Source organism: Carassius auratus, unplaced genomic scaffold (genome assembly GCF_003368295.1).
Source record: "Carassius auratus strain Wakin unplaced genomic scaffold, ASM336829v1 scaf_tig00216332, whole genome shotgun sequence".
Classification (NCBI taxonomy): domain Eukaryota; kingdom Metazoa; phylum Chordata; class Actinopteri; order Cypriniformes; family Cyprinidae; genus Carassius; species Carassius auratus.
In genome coordinates, this window is record NW_020528515.1 from 397,563 (window position 1) to 425,472 (window position 27,910).

The following is a 27,910-nucleotide window of genomic DNA, read 5'->3' on the forward strand; positions in this document are numbered from 1 at the left end:
AGTGTGCGAAAAAAAAATTTTCTACATATTGACAAAATCACCTGTAAAGTTGTCCAAAATGAAGTTCTTAGCAATGCATATTATTCATACAAAATCAAGTTTTGATATATTTATAGTAGTACATTTACCAAATATCTTCATGGAATAGGATCTTTACTCAATAAAGTAAAGATGGCTATTGCTACAAATATACTTGTGCTACTTATGACCGTTTTTTATCATGACCATAGAATACTAGTGTACATATTACTACACACTGAGCAGCATTTACCTAACCTAATTATGCATGCTTTTAAAAATAGAATGAGAAATGCTGATCATGATATTAGTAATAAAGAATCATAATATATCAGCACAATTAATGCAAACAATCTTCACATGAATAATACAAAATGTAGTATTTTGTGCTTAGTAATACTAAACTATCTTTTTTGCATAGGTCTTTTCACATGGTAATAATATAGCAGTAAAATCAATGCTAATTCAGGTGAAGATTTTTGTAAAAAGTAACAAATAATAATAAAATAAAAGTTTAAATCAAACTAAAATCAAACAAAACCAACCCCCCCCCCCCCACACACACACACACCAAAAAAACAACAACAACAACATAAAATCTCAAACAAATGACCTCAGTTTGAAAATGAGTGAGGGCCATGTGATACAAAAACTGCAACATTACGTCCAATTATCAACATAACTTTATTACCTGCTATATGTACATAACACTGCTTACCTGGAATGATACGTTTCACTCATCAAGCCTATTTCCTGTGTTTTCAGGACAATCTAATTCTATCCATAATCACACATTTGCACTCATATTGAACACATTACAGAACTTCACATAAAATATGACATGGAGATCCTTTGTGCTCATCTTCCATATGGAGTTAAAGAAGATGTTTACAGTAATTGATTTGGATTTTGACTTTACACTTTGGAGACTGGTTTAGTTCACTGCATGTGGTGTAAGTGTCCTACAGCATGTTGCAATACAACAAAGGTACAAAGGTCACAGCTTACTTGCACAAACAGAATATAAAGTAATAAAACTTCTATTACTATCCCGATGCTGATAGTGTAGTTGGAGAATGATCAAACAGCAGCTTCCTGAGAATATAGAGGTTTAATGCAAGAGAAACAGCTCAGCCATAGTCTTCCACACACCAATGTGCACATATAAATTAAAACAACAACATAAAAATACACAAACATATTAGACTCGCTCTTTCTATTATGAAAATGCACCCTGATTTTTTGTCAAGATGCATCATAGTGCACCATATAAAACTCATTTTGAGTAAATAAACGTGATTCATTGCATCAAAGTGAAAGAATGTGTGTAAGTATGTCCCAGCTGACAGGGAATGTTCTCAGAATGTTCTAGCAAGGTTCTCTCAAATGTTCTTCCAGTAACATGCATACAGTAGAACATTTGTCTAAAGTTCTCTGGGCTTTATTGATGATCTCAGAACGTTAGCACGGAAACATTAGCTCATTCACTGAACTTACTTACTGTAATGTTTAAACTGGAAGTTCCATCTAATGTTTTTTAAATGTTACAACTTCTTTTAGAATGTTCAAAGAGCATTCAAAAATAAACATTCCTATGACATTTGATTCAGTGGAATGTTCCCTTAATGATTGCGTAAGCAAGAATAAATCTTTTTCATACTGTTTCTTCCATAAGCGCGGGCTCGGCCATTTGTAAATTTTATAGGTCTGGCTTGTTGTTTTATGGGTGTCATTTCCTTCCAGCTGTTTATAGCTTTACAAAACAGCTTGTTGTGCTGCTTGATATTGCAAACTGGTGTTTCTTCCCATATTATTTTAATGTTTTATTACTCATTATTTCCGTACCGCGGGTAATGCAGAACATTCAGAAATATAGTTTTTATAACTTAATGGGAACACTTTTTTGTAAGCTGTACATCAATAATCGAACAGGGCTTCAGTTTTACTGTCATTGGGTTCTATTTGATTTTGTTGCGTCGCACTGCACCCTTCGTTGTAGGCGCGATGTAACATTCCGCTTTTGGGTCATTAATCCAAGACCAGATCTTTATCATGTCCTGTGGGCTCCTGGGATGGACCAGAATCAGACTTTTGTACGCACAAGGATTCTCTCTGTGCTTCTCCTCAATGTCAAAGGTCTTAAAGCCCATGTGTTTCTCTGGTACTAGTCCCAGTCTCTTCAGACACATCCCAGTGTAGACGTCGTCTATCGGGTACAACGTGACCAGACGCGAGATCGTTCTTAACCGCAGCCCCAGATTCCCAGAATACAGGTAGCCTCCGCCTCCGGCGTACGGTGGGTAAATTCCTCGAAACACGCTCTCGGGGATGTAATACTTGAGGTGTTTGGTCCGGTGTGGTCCAGCATTGGCGATCACATCGCCAACAAAAAGGTCCTGTGTCTTGGAAACATTGCCCAGGTAAGCCAGTATATGCTGCGTATTGACGAAAACATCGTCGTCACCTTTGAACACATACTTTGCAGAAGCGCAATGAGTTCCAAACCACTCCAGAAAGAGGACTTCCTTTAAAGTGAGATTGAAGAACGAGTCTCGATAATCCCACTGCAGGACATCGCCGTACAACGCCGATTCGTGCTTGACCATGTCCGACAAGTTCGGGAAGTGGTCCGTTGCTGCCATGCTGCCAAGTAGGAACACCGTCACAATGCGCCGGCCGTCGAGGATCCCAGCGCGTCCCCATGATTCCCGTATGGCCTGCCGTCGGTCGAAATGTGCCGCAATGGACTTCACTGCAAGCAAGAGGTACGGCGGTTCAGAACACACGTTGGGTGCGTCCGTTATCAAGGGGTACGACCTGCATCCCATGTACAACAAGAAGTCCTGGAATCGCTGTGGTAGGGACTTAAAGTCTTCGATCTCTGTCGTCACCCTGCTGTCCGGCTGGCAAGGACTCGTGCGGTTCAGCCAACGTGGGATTCCCTGAAAGTCCGGAGGGGGCTCGCTGCCGTTTGCGAGTGGCAGGTAGTAGATGTCATCGAGCCGGTCCTGCATGCGATTCCAGAACGCCAGACTGACTTCCGGCGTCTTCCAGAACTTTTTGGGCGTCAGTTTCCCTCGCCTGTACATGTCTCGGCCCTGCCCGTAGCTTCGGGACACTTCCACCACGACGTAGATGAGGATGTTGGCTAACATCAGCAATCCCAGCAGCTTGGTGGTCTTCCAGCTGCTGTTCATCTTGAAGATGCCCTTACCACCTGAAGACACAGAAAGAGAATTATTATATGTTGGGTTACAGTCCGGGAACACAGGCGTGGAAAGGTGAAGGTCGACAGAACATGGTGGAGAAAGTGGGATGGGCAAACCACAGTGACCTGGAAAGTGGAGGAAGTTAACTTATGTTAGTAACTATGATAGTTACATTAGTCAAAGCCAGTTAGTATGGACTTGAGCTGTGAGTGTTTGATCCAGCAGCATACTGTTTCAACCTCAACCATACACCAAAATAATGTTGTGGGTCACATTTAAAAGGGTCAAAACTGCTGTTTTTGAGCAGATGAGAGTGCTAGAGGCTTGTAGTGTTTTTGTAGCACATACCTCACCTCAAAAAAAGCAGCAGGCAGAAACTAACCACAACGGATACATGATTCCCCAACCATGAAGTGCAATGAACAACCTTTGCATGTCAGTTTTAGTAAATGATTAAAAAAGAGCTCAAATGACTCATCCAAAAATTAAACATCTATCATTAATCATTTCAAATGCTGCATTTTTTTCCCCATGCAACACAAAATTATATTTTTATTATTAGATTTTTAATTAAATTTACAGTTGTTTTTAACATATTAATGCTCCAAAATTAATACAATAAAAGCCATAAAAGCACAACTGGTGCATTTGAAGTGAAATCATAGCTCTGTGCGTAGAATAACCTGTAATTTAGGTATTTTGTTCTACACACAAAGCTGTAATATGATTTAATAAGGTTCAGAAAAATAAAATAAAAACTTCTAGGGTGAGTAAAAATAATTTACATTTCTGGATGAACTATTTCTTTGAGAAAGAACATAAACAGTAATGAAACAGTAAAGTAACGGCTGGTCCGTTACTCACAGCGAGGACATCTGCAGGGCAAGTCTAGGGTGAGATCCATGAGTGAGTCCGGTGGGACACGTCCAGGGTTTCTCCTCCTGTAACTGTACCTGAACAGTAACGGATGAACCTGCAGCATATCAGCCAATGTTCGATATACTGAACCCAAGATTTCTCTCTGTTTCAGACTCCACGCCATCCTACATTGTGCTTCCTTCTCTCATTCATTCAGAAACATCATGTGTTCCTCATGACACCAATTACAGATGTGCAACGTCAGACTCTTCCTAGTCTCCTACAGTCAAACCTTTGACATTGCAGTTTATTTTGACTCGGGAAGACAGGAAGAGCACATTTAAAAATGTGTCTTCTCAGTTTGGGTTGATCAAATAGATTATATACCTCAGATTCTGTAATCAGTCCAATGATATTCAGTTTCAAAGATCTGGCATCAGCTTTTCATAATGTGCTTTCAATATGCACCAGATGGTCAAAGGTGGGTATTGATGACTAAACTGTTTCAGATCGCAGGAAACCTTCAATAGCATACCACAAATCTATTTTATGAGTGCACTGTAGATCTGAACACATGCTATCATTGCCCTACTTTAACACTTTTAGCAACTAAGTGACAGCGTATTAGCACGGTCCAAACCAGACAATGCATTTAGGATGCTATCACTGATTATACTGTCAGAAAGTGTCTCATTTAATCACAATTAAACTCTTTAAAGCCTTCTTTATTCTGAGACATGTAGGCTATTTGTGATATCGATAATAATGAGTGTTAGGGACTTTTATAAGTAGTAAGTTACAATAATGAGTTGCTCCCTAAAAAAGTAACTGATTGTGTTACTTTTACAAAAAAAAAAAATTATCATCTGGGCACGGCTTGCTTGTTAATTTTTTTGCAAGAAAAGTTCTGTTTTATAAGCCCAAAAGTGAAACGAACAAGCCTCAGGCTGAAGGAAATGCCAATTCCCATCTGTACAGTAGAGGGTGCAGCTCAAACAAACCTTTGAGCTCTGCTGCTGTTCTGAGGTGCATGAAGAATAAACTGCAGCAATGAAGAAAATGAAACAAATGTTAAGTTTATCTAAAGTTATTTTGCTTATTACCATGGTTGAACTGGATCATCAGATGTCAGCAGTAAAGACATTGGTTAATAAAAAGGGATTAAATGCATAAATTATATTTGTGCTATTTAATATATTTAAATACTGCATTTAATTGTTTTTATTCATTTTAAGTAATACTGAATCAGTTTTCTGGTAGGTGAGATTAGTAAATACTAATGATGTCTCTCAACATGGGGACAAGACTGGCATTCATTACATGGGAAACAAAGTCACTGCTCATTTATTTATAAATTAATAAGTAATGTGCCACTTTACTGAAAAAAGTAATCTGATTACATAACTCACAATATTTGTAATGCATTACCCCAACACTGATTATAACACAATTCATAATAATGCCAGTAATGGCCACGTACCGCCTGGTAATGCTCTTAACAAAAACTGCTTGAGTGGCTTACTGTTGCTATTACATCCTCAGGTGAATGCAATTTGTTCACCGCTAAGTAAAAAATGGAACACACTGAATTCCGTATGGATTTAATGCGGATTGGAAAACAGTGAAATTGCTTTCAGCTGAATCATTTAGACCACACACTCACTTTTTAGTAAAGTAACAAACAAGGTAAGAAAACAAAAACACTGATGTATGATAAAAAGGGAAAATGTGGTTTTCATTTAGATGTATTTAAACTGTGTTTCATCAAGTCCCTTGATGAAAACTGTGATTTTAAAGGTGTAGTCAACATCCTGAAGACACAGGCTAATGCTTCTGTACAGACGCTGTACTGTAAACGGCAAATAAGTTGTGTACTGTACATTAGATCTCTGACTTGCTTACAAATGTGTTGATACTCTTATCATTACTAGGAATATTTTTACAGACGTCATGATTTATTTCCTTAAACTCAGGTAGCCTGTTTTTGTAAGTGTCAGCTTTGTGCGAGTAACAGTCTGAAATCCAATAGCCTATTTAGAGCAAATCCTCTCAGATCAAATATGACACCGGTTGTTGGACATCAAAAGAAATCTCAAATCTGTCCTAACTCGATTTCATGATGTGCACCAGATCTTATTAGAGAACAATTCACTTGTTTTCTTCTCCCACGTAACTATTGCATGACTGATGGATCATGGCACACATACTGTACTTTTAGCCTACACTCTTAAAAATATAGGTGCTTCACAAAGAACCATTCAAGAACCATCTCTTTCTTACCTGTTTATAATATGAAGAACCTTCAGATTATAAAGGTTCCTTTTAAATGTTCTTTATGGAACCATTTAGAAAAAAAAAATCTATTGCATCGTGAAGCATCAGACATGAGACTTGAGGAATCACAACATTTTCCGATTTTTGTTACATATCCCTTTAAAAATCTGACAGAAAGATAAGAGAAATCTTTCAATTGCCTTAATAAAAAGATAAGGGTGATGCAGGTGAGCAACAGAGCTTCGTGTCATGTAGTAAAATACATTTAATTTGCTTTTTGTCATCATTTCAAAATGTTCCACCTTATTTTGGCATTGGTAAGTCTTAACTCGTAGTGTAATCTTGTCTGAATGTACCTGTGCGTGAAGGTGTGCGTCTTCTCACCAGTATAACAGCGGGTTCTTCTTCAACAGTTTCTTCTTCACAGACATAACATTTTCCTCTATATTTTGCTCTCAGTCCACCGAACGGAACTGTTGTTGTTGTTTATTTCTTTACTGGATTTCTGAAGTGCCGTTTAAAGTCAGTACTGCAACTGAATGTGCCGCGTGTGTTTGACTCAGGTCAGAGTCTCCTCCGCAGACTGCGCGAGCGCCTCCCACACGACGGACGCGCGCACGCACGCCTGCGTACATGCTTGACCACGCGCGCCGGGGTAAATTAGTCAAATCTATTCACCAGCACACTGGTCAAACACACTTGTGAGGATGTTTGATATGCTCGTGAGTCGTGACTATATGCAGTGCTCACAAATCAAACTGTGCACCTCTGAGAGCAGCAGGTTAGGGGTGGAGTGAGGGTTGGTGTTCTTCAGCAAATATCACCACCTCCTTGTAAATATCATTTTGTCCTTAAAATGTCCTTAAAATGTATTTGAATTCAGATTAAGGCTTAAAACTTGCCTCAGGGTAACAAAACTATTTTCTTCACTTTGCAAGCAAATGATGCATTAGGTCTATATGCTTAAAAAAAAACACTAAAGCCCACACAATAAGCCCTAGAAGTTCTTTCTTCATCAAGTTTTTTTTTTTTTTCAAATTTTTTTTAAATGACTGCATTTTAAAATGGGTTTTCTTTATATATGTGTGTGAGTGTGTGTGTGTGTGTAAGTGTTTAAATGTGTTTGTTGCCTATGGAATACAGATGTAGCCACCACAAACATTATTGCACTTGTGTAAAATTTTTATTTATTGGTATATCCATTCAAATAAGGCATAAGAAGATCATTCTCTGCTGTTTTTAATTTTAGTATTCTGACAGCAAACTGCATGACACTCATTTGCACAAATATATATTTTTAAACTCTTTGTTCTTTTTTTATTAATGAGATCAATTTTATGTAAGAAAAATCTATAAAAAAAATTTCCTATCAAATTTTTTTCTAACAATATTCTATTCTGTTCCATTCTATATTCAGCACAATAACGCAAGCATTACCAGCTAGTTCTGTCAGTATATTATCCTACTAAAATGAACAAATTACTCATTATTTATTGGTGACGATTAGTTAGCAACATATTGACATAAATGCATGTCCCTGTGTAGCTTTATGCAGACTGTCTAGAAGTCTTCACGTGCGATCATCACTAGTAACCTCATATGATACTTTTCAAAGGCCGCACCCATTGTCTTCTCATCTGAATAATTAACAGGGCATCCACCAGCTTTAAAGCTGGTTAAACCAAACATTTGCTGTAAATGACAGAACGAGAACCATCTGTTTGAGCTGCACCCTGATCAATCCTCATCTGGTTCATGTCCATGTTTTCACACCTGTGAGACAAGAGACACGTCTCAACCTGTTCCCCTGAAGGGTAGATGGATGGTGTAAACTCGTTTTGAATATTTAAACAGGATGGGTGGCATCTCAATCCGTTAACAAATACTGAGTCTCCAAACATAGACTAAACATGATACAGGAAAGAAAATACAATTAAAAAGGGGTACAAAATAGCATCCAAAACTGTTCAAATTAACTCAAAAAGTCAGTTGATGTTGTCTTGTCACCTCAAGAGGAAATCACATGAAAGCTAAAAGTCATTTTATTGTTTAATCGTATAATTTATCATTTTTGTTCTAATTTACTGTATTATTACAAGTTTTAAAATGATCAATTAACATAGAAATGACATATTTAATATTTATGCATGCTGTTTTTTAAATTACAGTAAATCTTAACAAACAAACAAAAAATCACATTATTATTTTTTTTTAAATACTACAAAGAAAAGAGATTTGTGTCATAGCAAGACACCAATTTTGCCCCTAATCATGAACAATACGTCGTCTAGGCTTTTTAGCATGCAGTATGGGAACAACTCTTCTCAACATAACTTTGACTTTCAGAATGACGACCTTTGCTCAAAAACACAGCAGTGATAAAGGATTACGATATTAGTATCTCTGCCGTTCCTAGAACAAGAAATCATTTGTTACACATAATAAACATTAACTCAGATGAATTAAGAAGATTTACAGGTCCACGTCAGGTCACTGAGTCACCTGCGCTGCCACTGCTCACCATTTATCAAGTTACTACTTCATTTAGTTACTTAGTGACTACATAAAAGCGCCATTAACCCTGTGAAGTGATTTAAAGCACAGCAAATAAATCTTGAAAGAAGGACTGAAACTGGTACAGCATTAGCATAGCAAGATCATTAGCTGGATTCACATTGGGGAATCAGATGGTCTGCCAAAATGTGTAAAATACTGTATTTACATAGTTAAAGCATAAAAGCACAAAGTGTTCACTTAAAGGAATAGTTTAGCCTTAGGCTGCAACAACTAATCGATAAAATCGATTATTATCGATAATGAAAATCAACATCATTATCGATTAGTTGGTTCTGCCCAAAGTGCATGTACAACTGCAGCCGGTCACATCAAATTACAGCATTTCTATGGACAAACTCATCTACAGATATTGGAGGAAACAGAATGAGCTCCTGCAGAGAATAAAAGTATGTAAAGATGCCCAAAACATGAGAAATCTTTATTTTAAGCTTCATATTGATGCATTAGCATAATGGATTGCCTGTCAGACGCTATTACAGATGTGTGTCTTCGGTGCAAAAAAAAAAAAACTCTTAGTTAACGGTCATATCCTTATCTGTACAAATTCACACAAGCCTTTCCATTTTTGCATAAAGGCCCACCCTGACAGTCTGCGTTAAAGGGTTAGTTCACCCAAGAATGAAACTCGTCCATCTTCTACTCACCCTGGAAGCACCCTAGGTGTATGTGACTTTCCTCTTTCAGAATAATCCAATCAGAGCTAAATTAAAAAACTGTCCTTGCTCTTCCAAGCCTTTCAATGGGGTAAGCGGGTGTTTGTTGTCAACAGTTCAGAAGACGTGAAATAAAGTGCGCACATTTGTAATAAAGCATTACTCACGTGGCTCCAGGGGGTGAATGAAGGCCCCCTGTAGCGAATCCATGCGTATGTTTAAGATAAATATCCAGATTTCAAACGTAATAAACACTTTTTTTCTCACTTCTGCTAACTGTGGGGAACCAGAAGACATGCAGGCAGATGTTGTAGTTCGTCAGCGCTGCGTGGTTAGTGACAAGCGCCGAGAGAGAACAGAACAAAATGCTGGTCACAAATCAATCAATCACCTTTATTTATATAGGGCTTTAAACAAAATACATTGCGTCAAAGCACTGAACAACATTCATTTGGAAAACAGTGTGTCAATAATGCAAAATGATAGTTAAAGGCAGTTCATCATTGAATTCAGTGATGTAATCAAATCAGAAGCACAAAACGAGGATTTGTAAAGAAAAACGTCGGAGGATTTCGAAATAAGCCAAGAGGAGACTGGATTTCCTTTGCTAAAGTAACAAACACCTGCTCCCATTGAGGATGGGTAACAAATTTCTATTTGGATCATTTAGATCAGTCGTGGGCTCTGTGTCTCATCTGGTTTGCACACTGATGGCAACATTTCCCAAAGTTGCCCGGCAAAACTGCTCAAAAAGTTGTTCAGTGTATTATCAACCTAACACAGAATACCGAACCTGAAATCCTGATTGAGGAGATAATCATGAATTAAAAAATAAAACTATAAACTCACAGATATCCAAGTTTGAAGTTTGACAATGATTATTTATGAGGAATATAAAATTATGACAATACAGCATATAAAACAAACACATTCTCTCTCTCTCACACACACACACACACGACTATGAAAAAGCAGATGAGCTCTAGCTGCGGTGCACAGCGCTGTCGATGCTCACCTTCTGCTCATCAAACTCCAAACACACAAACTCAGAGCTCTAAAGGACAGAGAGAAAGAAACAGAGGCCAGTATGAGCAGTGAACCTGAACTGACCCAAATGCACTTTAAACAACACATCAGTGCTCAGTGTCAATGTGTAATTCAGTACCGCTGCTGACACACACCTGTTACAGAGTCAACCTGCATCAACACTGCGGTGTACGATTCACCATACGGGAAACAAAGCAGCTGTCACTCAAAGAAAACTGACATCCAAAATCCTCAGAATTCCGAACTTGTTATTTAGAACCAATTCAGAGAATGTTTTTTTTTTTTTTTTTTTAAACATGTGAATGACAAAAAAAGAACTAGCTTAGCATTTCCTTTATTCAGGGTTTCCTGGAATTCTTGATTCCGATTCTGTGAACACATTTTTCCATGGTGATAATGCTAACTGAATAATTAATCATTGTCTGAGCAGTCTTCCTACTTCGTTTCTTATCTCTCTGTCTGCACTCTTTCATCTCACAATATCGAGAATCAATATTTTATGTCCATTATGTCCAAGTGGAATAATGCACGTTCAGCATTCGATTCTCGCCTGAATGCGGAAAAACACTCTTGATTTATTTTCGTGATAACGACCAGCTGACTACAACACTATACCATAATTACAGAGCAGTGTCAAAGCATTCTTTTGTAAAATGATCCAGAAAGCCAGAAGAATACGACTCTGATGACATCAGCAACTAAAGCAGGTTATGATGACGTCATCAACGGACACCCGAAGTGGCTCCTACACTGTGTTTCCTTCAAGCACAAATACAGCCTTAAACCTAAACTAAACTACAACATTAACACTATGTGCAAAATAGAGAAAAAGTTATAAATTAGAGATCAGTTACTAGTAGGAATCGGATATACATAATAAGTAGTGAACTGTGCTACATGCACACAGATTATGACAAGTGCGTTTAATAACAGGCGTATCTCTCAGACTGTCCTGTTCAGATGATGCATGAATGAATGAACTGATGTCAGGTTCCTTTTGTGTGCTCACAATAGCCATATCGCATCACCTGTAACCATAGAGACAGTGACTTCAGTAAATATAACAACATTGGAAAGGCTTATCACAATTGGCACAACGAAATTCAATAAACGAGCCCAATTAAGCTGCATATTCATCAGTGAAATTGAATCAACTGACAGCAGCTGCAAGCACAAGAGAGCAGAACTGAAAACAGCAGCATGATCTGAACTCTTCAGACAACAGGTCCTTCCTGAAAATGTCATGCTTTTTCACTCCTATTAGTAATTAAACTGTAAGTAACCATATTGGTGCATCTAATGCATGACTGTGGATGTGTAAAAATAGTCTCTTCTCTTCCCGTCCAACACAAACACTATCTGAAATGATCTGTGGTTTTATCCAGCAGTAATTGATCCCGTGACCCTGAATGAAGAATCAATCTCCTCGTTTCTGATGAGGGACCTTTCTGCTCTTCTGCTGAACGCTCTACAGTCCTCTATTCTCCGAGCGTGAATCATACAGAGTATAATGCATCTCTCTGCACATGGCACGAATGACACAAAACAATAACAGCACTCACACGGACAAACAAATGGACTGAAAGCAGCATACAGTGCAGAGAGGTCTCCTCTTACAGAGCTAACTGTGCTTCTACAAAAAATACACAATCACCTAAAAAAGAAGGCTGTCTTTCTCGTCTCGACTCTTAGAGCTTAGACAATAACATTCAACAGATATTACGGATAAGCATCTGCAAACATAAAAACCCCTAAATGAACGTCAGAGGAACGAGCTGATGATAAGCAGAAAGACTTAATGGCAGAATAATGACGGCTAATGTCACTAATGGGTCTCTGTTTCCTGTAAACCAGACCTCTATTGATATCACAAGAGAAAAAGACATGGATTAGAGCCCATGCACATACTGATACAAATATATTTCAGAAACAGACTGATCCTGATGAAAAAAAATACAAACAAAAGACACTATTAGAACATTTGTAATGCTTTTACTGGTTATAAAGGGACTAATATTGGTTTTAATTGAAACTGTACTGCTCTTCTGCTAATTGGTCACCTTCTATTGGTGGTTTGTTAAAAAAAACAATAAATCCTAATGAAACATGTCAAACATACTGCAGAAAACCATTTATAATGGTTTTAATGGTTAAAAAGTTTAGATAGATAGATGTTGTTAGCATGTTTTTAGACACGATTATTATGTTTTGGCATGATTAGCATGTTGCTAGCATGCTTTAGCATGATTAGCATGCAGGATTTACACATTGCTAACATGTTTTAGTATGCTGCTAGTGTGAATTAGCATGTTGTCTATGATAGTCATTAAGCTTTGCCAGTGATAAAAAGCTTGAATACTCTATAAGCCTTACTGTACAAAAGTTTTCACGCCCTCAATGAAAGTCTATGGGATTTTTAGTGGATTTGGTAGTCTGGTTTTCGAAAACCATAAACCGAATCATTTAGAAAAGATTTAGCAACTAACTTTAGAACAGTTTGAAGGTGTGACCCGAGTTTGGTGTTTGTAGCTTTAAAGCTCGAGAGGGAAATACTGACTACATTTCGGCTCAGAAGCAGCTTAAATAGCAGATCAGTAAATTGACTTTTTCAAGCCAACGTAAATATAAATGACTAAATAACATTTTCAGAGTGTGTTTTTCCACTTACACTGCAGTTACAGCTTTCCATAATTATTAATTTAAGCCTTCCATTGATTTCTAATACAGTTTTTGTAAACTAAACTGAAAGCAAAGCTAATTCACAGCTACAGAAGATTATTCAAAATCTCTGAACATCTGTCAGTCTTCAAAGAAGAATTTAACTAAACCATGCTATAATATTAATAACAATTAAGCTAAATAAAATTTGCCTTTGATCTTTTTGGCAGAAACTTTTTTCATTTCACCTGCAATTTGCATTTTTTCCACACAAGAGCCCGGTCTGCACTACACTGAATGTCTAGTATCCTTGCAACACTTCTCATGCAGGTGTGCAGAAGATTATTCAAAACCTCTCTCAATCATCAACGAGATTAAAGAATTAAGCAAATCCACACCTGCTGAGAAAACTCTCTGGATAAGAGTTTGCATGGATGATGTGTGATGCTCCTGATATTGACTAGTTGCTAAAATATCATTCAAAACAATCTAATAAAAACATGTCTAGTGTTATTTTAGCATCGAGATACTATTACAGGTTTATTAGTATTTTAAATTACTTTTTATTTTGAAAAATACAGTTGTAATTTTAGTTAGTATTTTGTGTCTACATACTATAATTGTATTAATTTCTATTTAGTACATCAAGATAAACTTTTTTTTTTCAATATTTTCTTTCAGTTAATATTTCTTTTATTTTAGAGAATGAAAATGTTTTGATGGTCATTGGTTTCAGTTTTCTTGTTAATAATTACTCTCAATATTTCACCTCCTCCGCTTACAGAGGTTTTAAACTGCACTGGCAACAACAACAAAAACACATACATTTCTCATACATCCTTCAATGAGCACCCAACTTGTCATATCTCCTGCCAATGTGAAATACAATCAGACAGAGGGGTGTTACTTCATTTTTTGGGACGTGTCTGCACATATTCATAGGTGTGTGCAATTATACTCTTTGTATCCTTGTATCCAGAGTACCTACATTTCCCATGGGAGTGTGCAAAGAAATCATCGTCAAAACTCTCAGGCGCACACACATCCACATATGAAGATCCACCCTTACGTTTCTAAGAATTGAACCCTCATTTGTGCTGTTCAGTTCTCACCTGTCCTGCGCGGCCGAGCTCTAGCTCCACCAGGGACACCTGCCCCCTGCTGGCAGACGTGTGCAGGTCCACCCTCCACTTCAGGCCCCTGAGGCCGGGCTCCTGGCGGCTCTGAGTCAGCAGACTCTCTCATACACGCGTCCGGTGGGCCTTCCAGAAGCGCCCCAGAGCAGCCACCTGCTCCAGGGTCACACCGCCGCCCTGCTTCCGCGTCTGCGCCGTGAGGAACGCTTCCAGCTGCGCCTGATCCATGTCTAAAATTATTAAAAATTATATCATATTTTTATACATTATTTTTAAACAAAAAGGACAAAAACACAACAAAATTGCAAAAATTAATATTAAAATGAAAATCGCAATGAAAACAAAATATTTTAAATATTAATGAAATATTCTGAAATGACAAAATCTAAAATAACAATAAAAACAAAGAAAATACATTAAAAAATTCTATAAAATATAACAATAAAAAACAGCATTTTGATGCTAAAATAACACTGTACTGTTGTACTTTGATAAAAGATTATTTTTTTGAATAACATTAATAATAAAAAAACATCTCTTAATTTCATGGTGAATCTGATTATTTTACTAGTAAATTCCACATACATAAAAGCAAAAGGAATAATTTATGGCTTAACTCTTAATGTAATAAAAATAAAATCTAAGTTTAGAATTATACATTTTATAATGACGGACATTCTATGACTTCATTGTTATGCCCTGAATGAACAGTCATGCTATGATTTAGTGCTGTGCTGCTCTCTAGTGGCAGACAGAGCACAGTGCAGTCCACGTCTGCAGGTGGTTTGATAAACAGTGAAATCTCTCTATTATATGAAGTGTTTTGTATGTGTTTAACAGCAGAAGTTGCCATAATAGCCAAAGCGACCTCATCTTGTCATGCAGCGCGCGGAACTCGTTCTGCGTCATCTCCGTCATCTCCGCGTACAGCTCATTCTTCAGAAGCTCCTCCGTGATCTCGGTATTACCGTGATAGAGTCTCTGTGTGATTCCGTTCAGTAAAGCACATAGACAGTAAAAGAAAAGCACTCACACATCTCTGGCTGTCCGCGTCAGCCATGCTTGGGTATTGACAGGGGTCATGTGATCTGCCTCACGCGCAGCACTTCCGGTATTTTCCCAATTTAATATAAACTTATTATGAATATAATATAAATTACTTTTAATCGTTTTTAAAAGTAGTAGTATTCGGAAATAATAGCTAATAATAAAATCTCCCATTGACAGCTCTAGTTTTTAACAGAACGAATTCTCGGTTGTCATTTATAATTCCTAAATGATCTTTAAACTAGGTTGTTTCCTGACCTATAAATACTTTTTAAAAACGGTGACATATTCTTCCGAAGACAAGAATATGTGCAGAAAGAAAGTAAAATTAATTTGAATAGGCTATTTTAGCCTAAACGAGGAACCAAGTTTAGAAAATTTTATTGCGTACATTAATAATAATAATAATAATAATACAGCATTAAAGCGCTTTAATGGACAAACACACTTTGTTAAGAGACTTGAGACATTTACATTCACACAGGTTCCACAATCAATGATCCCAGGGATATTCCTCTAAAAACACTCAAAGTACTTCCAGGGAACATCTTCAATCTGTAACACACAAAAACAGTTGCACTTTGAACCTTCAGATTTGATTTCTTAAGCCTATAATGTCTGATTTATAATAATGAATCGCTCTGTGTTTGTCACATGCCAAGAAATGCCAGTAATGAAAATGTACCGGTTGAATTTGTGTCAGTTCAAGCTATTTATTTTTCCACCATTTCATAATGTTGAAAATGTATTTCACCAGAGTATGTGCCATGATTATTTTGTTAACATTCGCACAACACGGTTGTTATTATGAACGGCTGTTCTTGATTGTAATTAAATGACACCATTAATAAACAGCTTCCTAAACAAGCCGGAACAATCCCAGAAATATTTTTTTTTTGTTCCATTAAATGCACTATATATATGTGATAATGTGTATAATATATCAATGATTTAAAACCAAAGATTCACAAAACATCCACATTATGAAAAGATATGGAAAAATATCTTAAACCTTACAATGATTTCTGAGTGATTTGATTTTAACAGCCTAATCACTGATCACCTAATCAATAGTTCAATTTATATGATCTAACTGGAAATGATTTTGTGATGTTATCTCAGCATTACTTGAGTAAACAGCCAGGTCTTGTAACACAGCAGTGCACAGTGTGAATTTATTGTTGTAACATATCTGTTTAACCTGTACAGTCTGTTCAACTGCAGCACAAAGTCCAGCATAAAACTCTTTAGATCTATAACTTCAATTTGGGCTTCTGGTGTCATCCACTTTCGGTTATTTTAGGTACACAATGCTTTAGTCTTGCTGTTGTAATTCTTACTCATTAAGACGTTTTACACATTAACAGGAAAAAGTCTAATTTCGAAAATCCTCAAATAAACTTATTATAATTTTTTTTTTCTACAACACGTTCTATATGCTGTCAATTCTAGATAATTGAAGCACCTTTGATACCAGCTTCCACATCTTTATTTGAGGCCATAACTGTTTATGGCATACAATTAATAAACAGCTCAGAGACCAGTATTGCACAACAAACAGTCATTCTCTTCATAAGACAAGCTGCACTGACTGTGAGTTGGGAGAAAAATGGCCTTATTCTCTATTTTAATTATTTTGTCCTGTCTACATGTTCACATTGTAAGGAGTGATCCCGGTAAGTCTAATTTATCTACAACCAGCTGAAGTAACAATATTAAAATTAAAACATTTGGAAATGAAGCTGAACTTTTTTTAGTAGTTCAGTTTAATTCTATCGATTGTCTATTGTTTAAAAGCATGTTTTAAAGGACAAAGCACTTCTAGTAAATTTAAAATGCCTGTCAGAATTTAGCAGGAAACAATTTTGCTTACTAATATAAGTGGAGTGATTTAAGATTAAATTGGACCCTGGAGTTTACACCAATTAATATTCACTGTTAAATCAATACACTGAATGATTTAGTCTAGTTCAAGACTTTAGTTGTTCTTTACATTCTTAAACCAATGACTTGTCACTGTTTAAGGTTCCTCACAGATAAACTGTGCGACTGGAACTAATGTCAATGTAGGGAGCGTCCTCGAGGGATATGAAGGTGAGACATGCTAACATGACTGAATACTAGTAGTCCACCATACTATTTGCAAGTGAAAAAAAAAACAATTTCAAGAACAATACTGATATTTTCTAGTATTTATGGTTTAGGTTGTGTTTGAATTTAAATGTGTATTTAATCTGGTTTCAAGGTGAAGTAGAGCTTCTCACTAATATCGGACCTAATGATCGTCTGGTGCTGGAGATATATCTCTTTCCTGTTGGTTTGGAGTTTGTGGAGCTGATTTATTCTGAAGGAGATTCATCTGCTTCTGTACGAACCAGAAAACCACTGGACGCTGATGAACTAAAGGAGGTTTGTTCCAGCTTCACTGATTCATTGAGTTAGTAGAGACTCAGCTAGTCTCGGTCTTAACTAAGCTTTCTTTACCAATTCTGACATAGCTGATAATATTGCACTTGATTTTTTTTCACTCTTTGTGTGCTTTATTTCTTCTAGTATGGAGAGAAATTATATTATTCAGTCACCTGCTTGAACACGGGGGTATGTTTATTTATTTAAACAATACCATCATAAAAGAATTCAAACAAAGCATTAAAGAAATAAAGATTCAACATAAAAACTTTGACTATCAAGTCTTCATTGTTCATTTCAGCTAAAAAACGTCCGGACGGTAGACATTCTGGACATCAATGACAACCCTCCGATCTTCCAGAGCAAATCATACAGTGCCACAGTGTCCGAGGTGTGTGTAATGTCTCGTCTCCATACAGCTGTAGTGTGTTTGGTCACTAAGAGATCTCACATCTTTTAGTAAAACCTGTCTTTTGTTCCAGACGACGACTGTAAGTTCAGATGTGCTCAGGGTGAGGGCTGACGATGCAGACGTGTCTCCAGAAAACAACAGAATTACTTATTCTATACTGGTGAGACGTAAACAGCTCTCTGATAAATTCAATAAGCTGCATTGTGCAACAGCAGCATGTCCATATCCTCATTTTAATTCATATCTTCCACTCTATTAACAGCCTCCAGTACCAGATGTGTTTGAAGTGAGACAGGACGGTAACATCATGTTGAAACAACGTCTGAACTACAACAATGCTCAACAGTACATCTTCACTGTGGAAGCGAGAGTAAAGATAAACTTTCTCACATCCTACCAGTCCTGCATCCACATCCTTTTGATCAGTAAACTTCAAGATACTGCTCAAAAATCTAAGTTCTGTCGTCATATACTCACTTGTGGAACTCAAAAAGAGATGTTTTTCAGAATGTCCAAGCCGCTTTTGTCTCTACAGTAAAAGTGTGAGGATCAGGAACAGCTTCGGTGTTGACAGGACTATGATTTTTGGACAGAGAACTATCATTTTAAGACAGATAGTAATTCAACACTACATAGTAAAATTGTTGGGTCGCACATCTTGGATTTTTTTATGATTATCTTAATACTTACTGAATGTTAAATATATCCCAAAATAATAATACATAATATGTAAGACAAAATTATAATAATAGTAAATTCAGTGGTTGAGTAACTTTCAGTCCAACTGACTGAGATGCATTAGGTTAAAATAAACCACAGTTAAGTTGGGTAACTAGTGGGGTTATTTTTAAGTGAGTTTGTTTTCTTGCAGGATAAAGGAGGACTCAGTGACACAACAACAGTTACAATAACGGTTGAAGATTTTGACAATCTAAACCCTTATTTTGATCACAGTCTCTATAAAGCATCTATTGAGGAAAACCAGGTAAGTGAAAGCTTAAAAATATATGTCTGACCGAACAAAGAAAACCCTTTATTTAGTTTTTGTCTGTGCCCAGGCAGGACAATTGTCAGATGTCACTCCTGAGGAAATAAAAGCTCAAGATGGTGACAGAGGCGTCAACGAGCCTGTCGTTTACAGCATAACAGCAGGTACTGTTAACTGAATTACAACACACATACAACGCACATACAATAAACAATAATGTTTCTTAAAGTGATCTAAATAATGAAATGTACTGATCTGAGCACATACAGGTGCTGGTCATATAATTAGTTATTATATTAAATTTGATTTATTTCACTAATTCCATTCAAACAGTGAAACTTGTATATTATATTAATTCATTACACACAGACTGATATATTTCAAATGTTTATTTCTTTTAATTTTGATGATTATAACTGATTATAACTAAGGAAAATCCCAAATTCAGTATCTCAGAAAATTTGAATATTGTGAAATGGTTCAATATTGAAGACACCTGGTGCCACACTCTAATCAGATAATTAACTCTAAACACCTGCAAAGCCTTTAAATGGTCTCTCAGTCTAGTTCTGTAGACTACACAATCAAAGGGAAGACGACCATTGACACCTTGCACAAGGAGGGCAAGACACAAAAGGTCATTGCAAAAGAGGCTGGCTGTTCACAGAGCTCTGTGTCCAAGCACATTAATTGAGAGGCAAAGGGAAGGAAATGATGTGGTAGAAAAAAGTGTACAAGCAATATGGATAACAAAACCCATTCAAAAATGTGGGGGAGATACACAAAGAGTGGACTGCAACTGGAGTCAGTGCTTCAAGAACCACTACATAAAGACATATGCAAGACATGGGTTCCAGCTGTCGCATTCCTTGTGTCAAGCCACTCTTGAACAACAGACAGTGTCAGAAGCATCTCGCCTGGGCAAAAAGAAAAAAAGGAGTTGACTGTTGCTTCGTAATCGAAGGATTGTGAGTTCGAGTCTCAGGCCAGCAGGAATTGTGGGTGGGGGGAGTGCATGTACAGTGCTTTCTCCACCCTCAATACCACGACTTAGGTGCCCTTGAGCAAGCACCATACTTGGCTGAATGTCACGTCACTTTCACTTTGAACTTTTCTGAGGTCCAAGGTCAACACAGCCGTATTCCAGGAAGTTTTAGAACACTTCATGCTTCCTGCTGCTGACATATGGAGATGCAGATTTTATTTTCCAACAGGATTTGGCACCTGCACACATTGCCAAAGCTTCCAGTATCTGGTTCAAGGACCATGGTATCCCTGTTCATAATTGGTCAGCAAACTCGCTTGACCTTAACCCAACAGAAAATCTGTGGGGTATTGTGAAGAGGAAGATGCGATTTGCCAGACCCAACAATGCAGAAGAGCTGAAGGCCACTATCAGAGCAACCTGGGCTCTCATAACACCTGAGCAGTGTCACAGACTGATCGACTCCATGCCACGCCGCATCGCTGCAGTAATTCAGGAAAAAGGATTGAATGCTGTACATGTTCATACTTTTCATGTTCATACTGTTCCGTTGACCAAGATTTCTAAAAATCCTTTCTTTATATTGGTCTTAAGGAATATTCTAATTTTGTGAGATTCTGAATTTGGGTTTTTTCTTATTAAAATAAATAAACATTTGAAATATCAGTCTGTGTGTGATGAATGAATATAAAATACAAGTTTCAATTTTTGAATGGAATTAGTGAAATAAATCAACTTTTTGATGATATTCTAATTATATAACCAGCACCTGTATATCCACATTCTTGTTTCAGTCTTTCCAAATGAATATCAGAGCAACTTTGAAATTGATCGAAACAGTGGCATCATCTCTGTGACAAAAGCTCTAGACAGAGAGGAAATTGACCAGATAACGGTTAACATACAGGTATAAGACATTTCTAAACACATTCATTTAAAACATTGATGTTATGAATCTGAAGAGATTCCAGTATTTTGATCCTTTTTTTTCATCAATGCAAAACAGGCAGCTCAGCGTGATGATGACAGTAAAACAGCAAATGCTGTGGTGTCTGTCACCATTGAAGACGTGAATGACAACCCGCCCAAATTTGACCAGGATCAATACACAGAGTCTATTCTGGAAAATTTACTACAGGACCAGTTTGTGCTTCAGACTAGAGTCACTGATCTAGACCTGGTACTGTTCCTGAAAACCTTGCTGTCTGTTTGTACAAATTAATAATTAAAAAATGTAACACTTTATTTCAAGGACCAGTTCTTATTATCATGCATATAACTAGCATATTGGCTGTTAGTACATACAAAGCAAATAATAATTAATGTTCTGTATGACCAGATTTTAGATCCACATAGTTAATAGTTAGTTAATAGTGAGAACTGGTCCCCAAATCAAAGTGTGACCAAAAATACACACCCACAAAGGATGAATCTCATCAAAACTTTCATGAAATGTTTAGGTTATAAATATTAAAACTACAAAAGATCTACACTGTAAATAATCCTCAAACTTCTAACCAAGTAGGCTTAGTCTTTGCCAAACCAGAATTGCTGTTTTGATGCACTTACGTTTTCTTGTTTCTTTCCGATCAGGGTGGGTTCTCTACAGGTCACTTTATCATGGACAGTGATACCTTCATGATCAACAGGCAAGGAGTAATATCACTCAGGAGTGATGCCATCTTGGATAGAGAAATTATGGGCAATTACATTATACAGGTACAATGCACATTGCACACATCATACCTGTCTCTTGAACACAACATGTTCAGGATGTCTTTTCATTCTAAATGGGATACTTGCATTGTCTTCTTTAGGTAATAGCTGTAGACCAGCCTGATGATGGTTTAAGCTCCACAGCTCAGGTCAACATCACTGTTCTGGACGTCAACGACAACAACCCACAATTCCTTCCTCTCCCAGAGCGCATTGAGATTCAGGAAGGTGTGTACACTCCCTCATCACCTGGAGAGGTGTGCGTGATATCAGCCACAGACTCCGACATTGGAGAAAACGGACGTGTCACCATCTCTACTTACTCACACAGTGAACTATTTAGCTTCAGGGAGGTGAGAGGCCTTACTGATGCTTTGAGTGCCTATCTACATGATATCATATTTTATAGACATTGTAATGTCAGTGTCCAGGTCTTACTCGGCTTGTACCAAAATATTTACTTTTCTTGTAGGATGGGACTCTACTAGCTATCGAGGCACTGGATCTGGAGACACAGGACGTGTATGATGTGGTCATTGTTGCAATGGATCATGCAATCCCACCAAGAAATGTATTAATTTCCACTTGTTTGCATAATTGAATGGTATAGCTATATGTACTCCAATACGGTTTTGTAATTGTTTTGAATGGAACAATCTCAGTCTCCACAAAAGACAGTGTTCCCACAGACTGTTCACAGATTTCCCTGCGGGAAAACTTGAGAGGTCACAGAGCCGGTGGGAATGAACTCAGGCCATTTTGAATGCAGGTCATAGACAACCACTAAGAAGTGTTAGTGATGAGGAACTCCCTGTATCTCACCACATATGTCCAGCTGCAGGTGGTCCAAGTGCTGTGATGGCCAAGCAAGAGGTTGTAAGGGTTGGGTGGGGGATGGGGGAGCTGGTGACCAGTCTTACCGCTCAAGACATAGGCAGCACAGTCTTTCACCAGGGCCTCGATGTCTTTATCTATCCCTGGCCACCAAACCCGGTCTCTGCAGCACTGCTTCAACTTCACAATACCCTGGTGGCCCTCGTGAGCCATTGCCAAGACAAATGCAGGTAGGGTGCTGGGCATGACTGCATGCCAAACAGGTGTTATTCCAGCAGGACAGCTCCTTCTTTATTCTGGAAAATACTGCCAGCCCTTTTGGTACCCCCTGAATCCAGCCATTCAGAATATAGCCTTGGAACTGAGAGAGGACCGGGTCCTGTTCCGATGCCTCCTTCAATTCTTGTAACGATACGACGGAAGCTGGTGTCTTTGGCGGAACAGAAAACGTTGCAAGAGGGTGCTCTGTGGGGCTGCAAAGTGTGCGGTCAGTAGTCAGTAGTGTCATAATTGCTTGTGGGGCTGTCTCAAGCGCTCTCAGCACGCGCTGGCACTCGGCTCCCAAGCAATGCAGTAACACTTTTTTTCACACCCACACTGGGAGTAACATCAATATTGTTATTGTATCTTTTACTTAACCACTCTTTTTTAGACCCCACTAGATGAACACATTGGTCAGGCACGACAGAATGCTTTCGGCACAATCAAACTCGATGCATCACTGAACACTAACTCAATATGCATTATCAAACAACACAGAACACAAGAGCACAACACTATTGTTAGAAATTTTGAAAGATTTTCCATGTTTTGTTTCAAGCGCTTGGCAGCAAGCAAATATGGGCTTTTGGTCTGTACTACAAAAGGGCTGCTTTTGGTTATATTCTGCAGAACATCACCACAGTGAGGGTCAGTATCACAGACGTCAATGACAACGCTCCAGTCTTCAGCTCTGACACCTACAGCAGAAGCATTCTGATTAAAGACGCCAAGGTTGGAGAGGTGCTGCTGACAGTCTCTGCCACGCATAAAGATGTCGGGTCCAATGCAATCATTAGCTACAGGTACAGATCAAGACAAATTCTCATTTATTTAGGATTAATAATATGAAGGCACAACACACTTACCTACATGCATGAATGTTGTCTTTTTGTAGTTTCTCTGAAGACTCTTCCATGGTCGCACTGGATGCTGAAACAGGAGACATTACTTTGACCTCTGACCTTAGCGAGGTCACAGAAGACACGCTGCTAAACCTGACTGCTATAGCAACAGATCATGGCAGACCACCAAAATCTGATGAAGGTTTGGGTGTAGCTTGTTCCCACTCATATAAATATAAAAAAGTGGTTACACAGTTGTTACTCCATTTTAGCATCCATTCTTCATAAAAGACATAATTTCTTCATTCTTCTCTTTATAGCCAAAGTCTTGATCCATTTCAAAACTGAAGGTTTGGCTTTTGAGAGCTCCTCCTACAACTTTACAATTAAAGAGAACGAACCTCAGGCAACGATAGTAGGTCATGTCAAGGCATTAACAGGGAGTCCACAGGTTACAGTCAGCTATAACATGAAGTCACATGAGGATGTCTTCTCTGTGGATGGTGAGGGAACCATAAAAGCTCTCAGACCGCTGGACAAGGAGGAAGAGGAGTGGTACTTCCTCAAAGTAGAGGCCATAGACTCCAGCAGTCCTCCAAACACTGCAGAGACAATGGTATTATTCTCACTACAAACTAAGGCCAGAAACATACAATGAAAACAAAGGTGACATATCATGAGAATCTGACTTTTCTCATTTTTAAGTGCTATAATTGCGTCTCAGAAAACTGTGGAAATGTGAAAATATGCCCCTCGTGACATAGAAAAGGTATATTATTATTATTATATTACCTCCCCTTAATCTGCATGTTTCCATCAATGGTGCCACCATTTTCTTTTCTTAAGCGACAATGGTGTACTATTTGTAACTCCATTGTGAAAGTTAAAGTGCAATAAGACATGAAAGAACTTTTTCGTTTAGTACTTGTCATGTGACAGACACGTTAAAACTTATATGATTTAAAACTCATGATTTCAGCCCAAAAAATTATAATAAAAACCAAACATGTTTTTAACAGAGTATCTGAGGAATGAGCTGTAAAGGCACAGCCCTATTTTGGAAAAGGGGGCAGGGAGTAGCAGCTCATTTGCATTTAAAGACACATGCACTAAAACAGCATGTTTCTGCTTCCTCTCAATTCAGGAATTTTCAAAATGATATAATAAATGATCCGTGGGGTATTTAGAGTTGAACCTTCATAGACACATTCTGGGGGACACCTGAGACTTATATTACATATTGTAAAAAGGGGGATAATAGGTCTCCTTTAAAATCTGAACAACACATTGTCACGTTGTATATGAGGCAACAAAGCAAACAGGAGAATACTTTTCTGGCCTTGCTCTCATACATGTCAAAGTCACATACTGACACAAGCTAAAAGAAATTAGCATCGACTTTCTCTCACTTTATTTTCAGGTCAGTGTTCAGGTTGAGAACGTAAATGAGGCTCCTGTGTTTGATGCTGCAATTTATGAGGCCCATATCCCCAGCAACTCTCCATACAAATGCCCTATAGTGAAGGTTCAGGTAAGTGATAAATGTAATAAACTGCAATTATGTACCTTGGTGTGTAACTTTTCCCATTCATGCTACTAACATCAAATATGCCTTATTTGGGAGATGTGGGCTGCTGTTTTTAAAGTGATCTGAATTTTCTGTATAATTTGATGTCTGGAATGTTTCTCTCAAAAAGAAGCTAAGCTGCTAGCCAACAAACTATACCTAAACCAAATGAAATTGCATGACCAGACTCTGATTTTAGGGATGTCAATAGACTAGACCATTAATAACATATAGTAACTGTACAAAGGTTCAAGGATGGAAAGGAAGAGGACGAGGGGTCGGCTTGACTGCTGATGTTTTTATTAAAGAATAACTTATGACTACGGACGGTGTCACTCACACCGGCAACAACAAACTAGACACACTTCCGGGTTGCGGCTTCCGGCTCGTGCGGTCATCATAGTCCTTCTCTCTCTACTACTCCGGTTTCCCCTGGTGTTAAATACTCTCTCCACGCCAGTTACTGAAACAAGAGACAGGTGTTGATTATTTCCGTTCAACCCGCTCACTCACTGTTCGTCTCCGGACTCTCTCTCCCGCTGCAGGCTTCGCTAAACCATACCTCAGCCTCCACAGTAACATTTTTGTTTGTAATTGGTTGAAATGTTGTGTTTCCTTTAGGCATCAGACCCTGATGTTGGCGAGAGCTCAAAACTGCAGTATTCCCTACTGGAGCACTGTCCACTGCTAGATGTAGATGTAAACACTGGTCAGCTCTACGTACTGGATGTATCCGGTTTTGGAGACAGTCTGTTCACCTTACAGGTTAAAGCCACTGATGAACTTGGACTATTCACAACTACAACAGTACAGGTGAGCAGAGTCATTTCAATGCCATTTTGATTGGAAGCCATAAAACAAAGCCACCAGTGCAATGCATTCAGTGATCAAATAAAAATTTTTTGTGCTTGCCTGCAGATCAAAGTGAGAGAAATTGCAAGTGACAACTTTGTGGTCATTCCAAAAAAGCCTAAGTTCAAGCTGAAAGAGATGATGCCAAAGAAATGATTCCCCTGCTCGGCATGGACTGTTTGGAGGAGTGATTTGTGTACTACATTTCCAAGTCTTGAACAAAACAAGACATAGTTTTTTTAACCAATTATTTTGAATAAACAGTTCTTTCTGGTTTACAAATTAATTTAAACCATTTTTGTTATAATTGATAGTTCATTGGTACTTTTGAGCACTGTGCGTTTTCCCTCAGTTCTTTGTGAAAATCCTCAGTGTGAATCCAGAAGTTGCAGAGCATACTCAGAGAGCTTTATATCCATGGACACCTATTGTAATGTCATGTAGGCTAGATGAAACAGTGTTTTGAATTACACGATTGCATTACATGATTTTAATGTACAACATGGGAGACAGAGAACCACCAGATGCAAAGCTTGATGACTGAAAGTGTAAACACTTATTTTCATTATTTTGGTGATGGATCATTGGAGCTAGCTTACTTCCTGTTCTAAACAGACAGATGCTAGCATGATAACAGAACTGACAGAATGTGAAAGCTGAGCTATGTTTTATTAAAAGCAACATGCACAATTATTGTGATTACTGGGTGGCTGGTGCGCTACAAATAATGAATGGAAGATGTTAAATATTATTTACAATCATTTACTGTATTATACCGTGGATTTTAACAGAGAGACGGTAATCTTATATTGGCTGAATCATCTTAAAATAAACTATGTAACAAAACAGTGTAATAAAAAGAGAACAGTACCAGTAGAGATGTAGTGATGGTAGAAGAATTATCACAGAAATGAGGCAAGTTAGGATTGGCCAGCTTTTGTTGTTAATACCAGGAAGTCTGCTATTTACTCACATAAACCAATTCATGCATTCCTTTTATCAACAGTTAAATATGGGGAAAAATAAATACATGCATGAATAAAAGCTGAGGAAAAACCATTTTTAACATGCAAATTCAGAAGTTGATCAAGGCCATTAAAATGCTTGCACAGTCCTACACCACTTCATGGGTCGACATTTCACTCAGTAATATTATATAGTTATGATTTATATGTTGTTGACTGTTTGATGATCACGTTAGCTCAATGCTTCTATCACTATTTTCTGCTTCTTCTTCTTTGCTTGTTTTGGGATCTTGAGATTTTGTACTATTTCAAAAGATGCCTCATGGCACACTCTACTGTATAAGAGTGAAAACATGGATTGAAGGGAAATTCCATCAATGGCAGGAAAGAGTTCAGAAACACCCAAATTATGAGTTTTTTTTCCACCTGTCTGCCAAAATAAATTCGCTCAATTGAAACTAAATGCTTTTTAGGTTTAATGTTTCAGTAAACATTCAAATCCTTAATTACATAAAATGATCAGCACAAGATATAATAAACTTTCAAACCTTTATACAAAGTGTTTATTGTGTGTGACCTTTGATTTGTTCTGTAATGCAAAT

The 27,910-nt window shown here is 37.7% G+C and overlaps 2 protein-coding genes across 5 annotated transcripts; one reads left to right on the forward strand and one right to left on the reverse strand.

Annotated features, from left to right (window-relative positions):
* Nucleotides 1-615: 615 nt before the first annotated feature.
* LOC113097583 (N-acetyllactosaminide beta-1,3-N-acetylglucosaminyltransferase 2) lies at nt 616-15,509 on the reverse strand. Of its 4 annotated transcripts, none has more exons than XM_026262832.1 (3): nt 15,299-15,508; nt 14,407-14,660; nt 616-3,235 (listed from the first exon to the last, which is right to left on the reverse strand). In XM_026262832.1, the coding sequence occupies exons 1-3, from the start codon at nt 15,346-15,348 to the stop codon at nt 1,977-1,979; spliced, it is 1,563 nt and encodes a 520-aa protein (XP_026118617.1). In that variant the 5' UTR covers nt 15,349-15,508; the 3' UTR covers nt 616-1,976. The 4 variants fall into 4 exon arrangements, with proteins under 4 accessions (XP_026118617.1, XP_026118618.1, XP_026118620.1 ...); XM_026262833.1 differs by having other exon boundaries at nt 617-3,235; nt 15,464-15,509; XM_026262835.1 differs by lacking the exons at nt 14,407-14,660; nt 15,299-15,508 and adding an exon at nt 6,744-7,089 and having other exon boundaries at nt 619-3,235.
* Nucleotides 15,510-17,013: 1,504 nt separating this feature from the next.
* LOC113097566 (protocadherin Fat 4-like) lies at nt 17,014-27,870 on the forward strand. Its single transcript, XM_026262806.1, has 20 exons — nt 17,014-17,153; nt 17,503-17,571; nt 17,723-17,886; nt 18,031-18,075; nt 18,188-18,277; nt 18,369-18,461; nt 18,561-18,668; nt 19,170-19,283; nt 19,357-19,450; nt 21,066-21,178; nt 21,278-21,451; nt 21,865-21,990; nt 22,089-22,340; nt 22,460-22,558; nt 23,713-23,885; nt 23,978-24,126; nt 24,245-24,540; nt 25,345-25,455; nt 26,113-26,304; nt 26,410-27,870. The coding sequence occupies exons 1-20, from the start codon at nt 17,087-17,089 to the stop codon at nt 26,497-26,499; spliced, it is 2,619 nt and encodes an 872-aa protein (XP_026118591.1). The 5' UTR covers nt 17,014-17,086; the 3' UTR covers nt 26,500-27,870.
* Nucleotides 27,871-27,910: the final 40 nt, after the last annotated feature.

What these genes read in the sequence shown, in the direction of transcription:
- LOC113097583 (XM_026262832.1), bottom strand. Translation starts at nt 15,348, where the DNA reads ATGACGGAGATGACGCAGAACGAGTTCCGCGCGCTGCATGACAAGATG. An exon ending in GCGCTGCATGACAAGATGAG is followed by an intron (nt 14,661 to 15,298) that starts GTCGCTTTGGCT and finishes TAATAATTTTAG; the next exon opens with ACATGGATCAGGCGCAGCTG. An exon ending in AGCTCGGCCGCGCAGGACAG is followed by an intron (nt 3,236 to 14,406) that starts GTGAGAACTGAA and finishes CTGTGTCTTCAG; the next exon opens with GTGGTAAGGGCATCTTCAAG.
- LOC113097566 (XM_026262806.1), top strand. Translation starts at nt 17,087, where the DNA reads ATGGCCTTATTCTCTATTTTAATTATTTTGTCCTGTCTACATGTTCAC. An exon ending in CATCTATTGAGGAAAACCAG is followed by an intron (nt 19,284 to 19,356) that starts GTAAGTGAAAGC and finishes GTCTGTGCCCAG; the next exon opens with GCAGGACAATTGTCAGATGT. An exon ending in AGATAACGGTTAACATACAG is followed by an intron (nt 21,179 to 21,277) that starts GTATAAGACATT and finishes AATGCAAAACAG; the next exon opens with GCAGCTCAGCGTGATGATGA.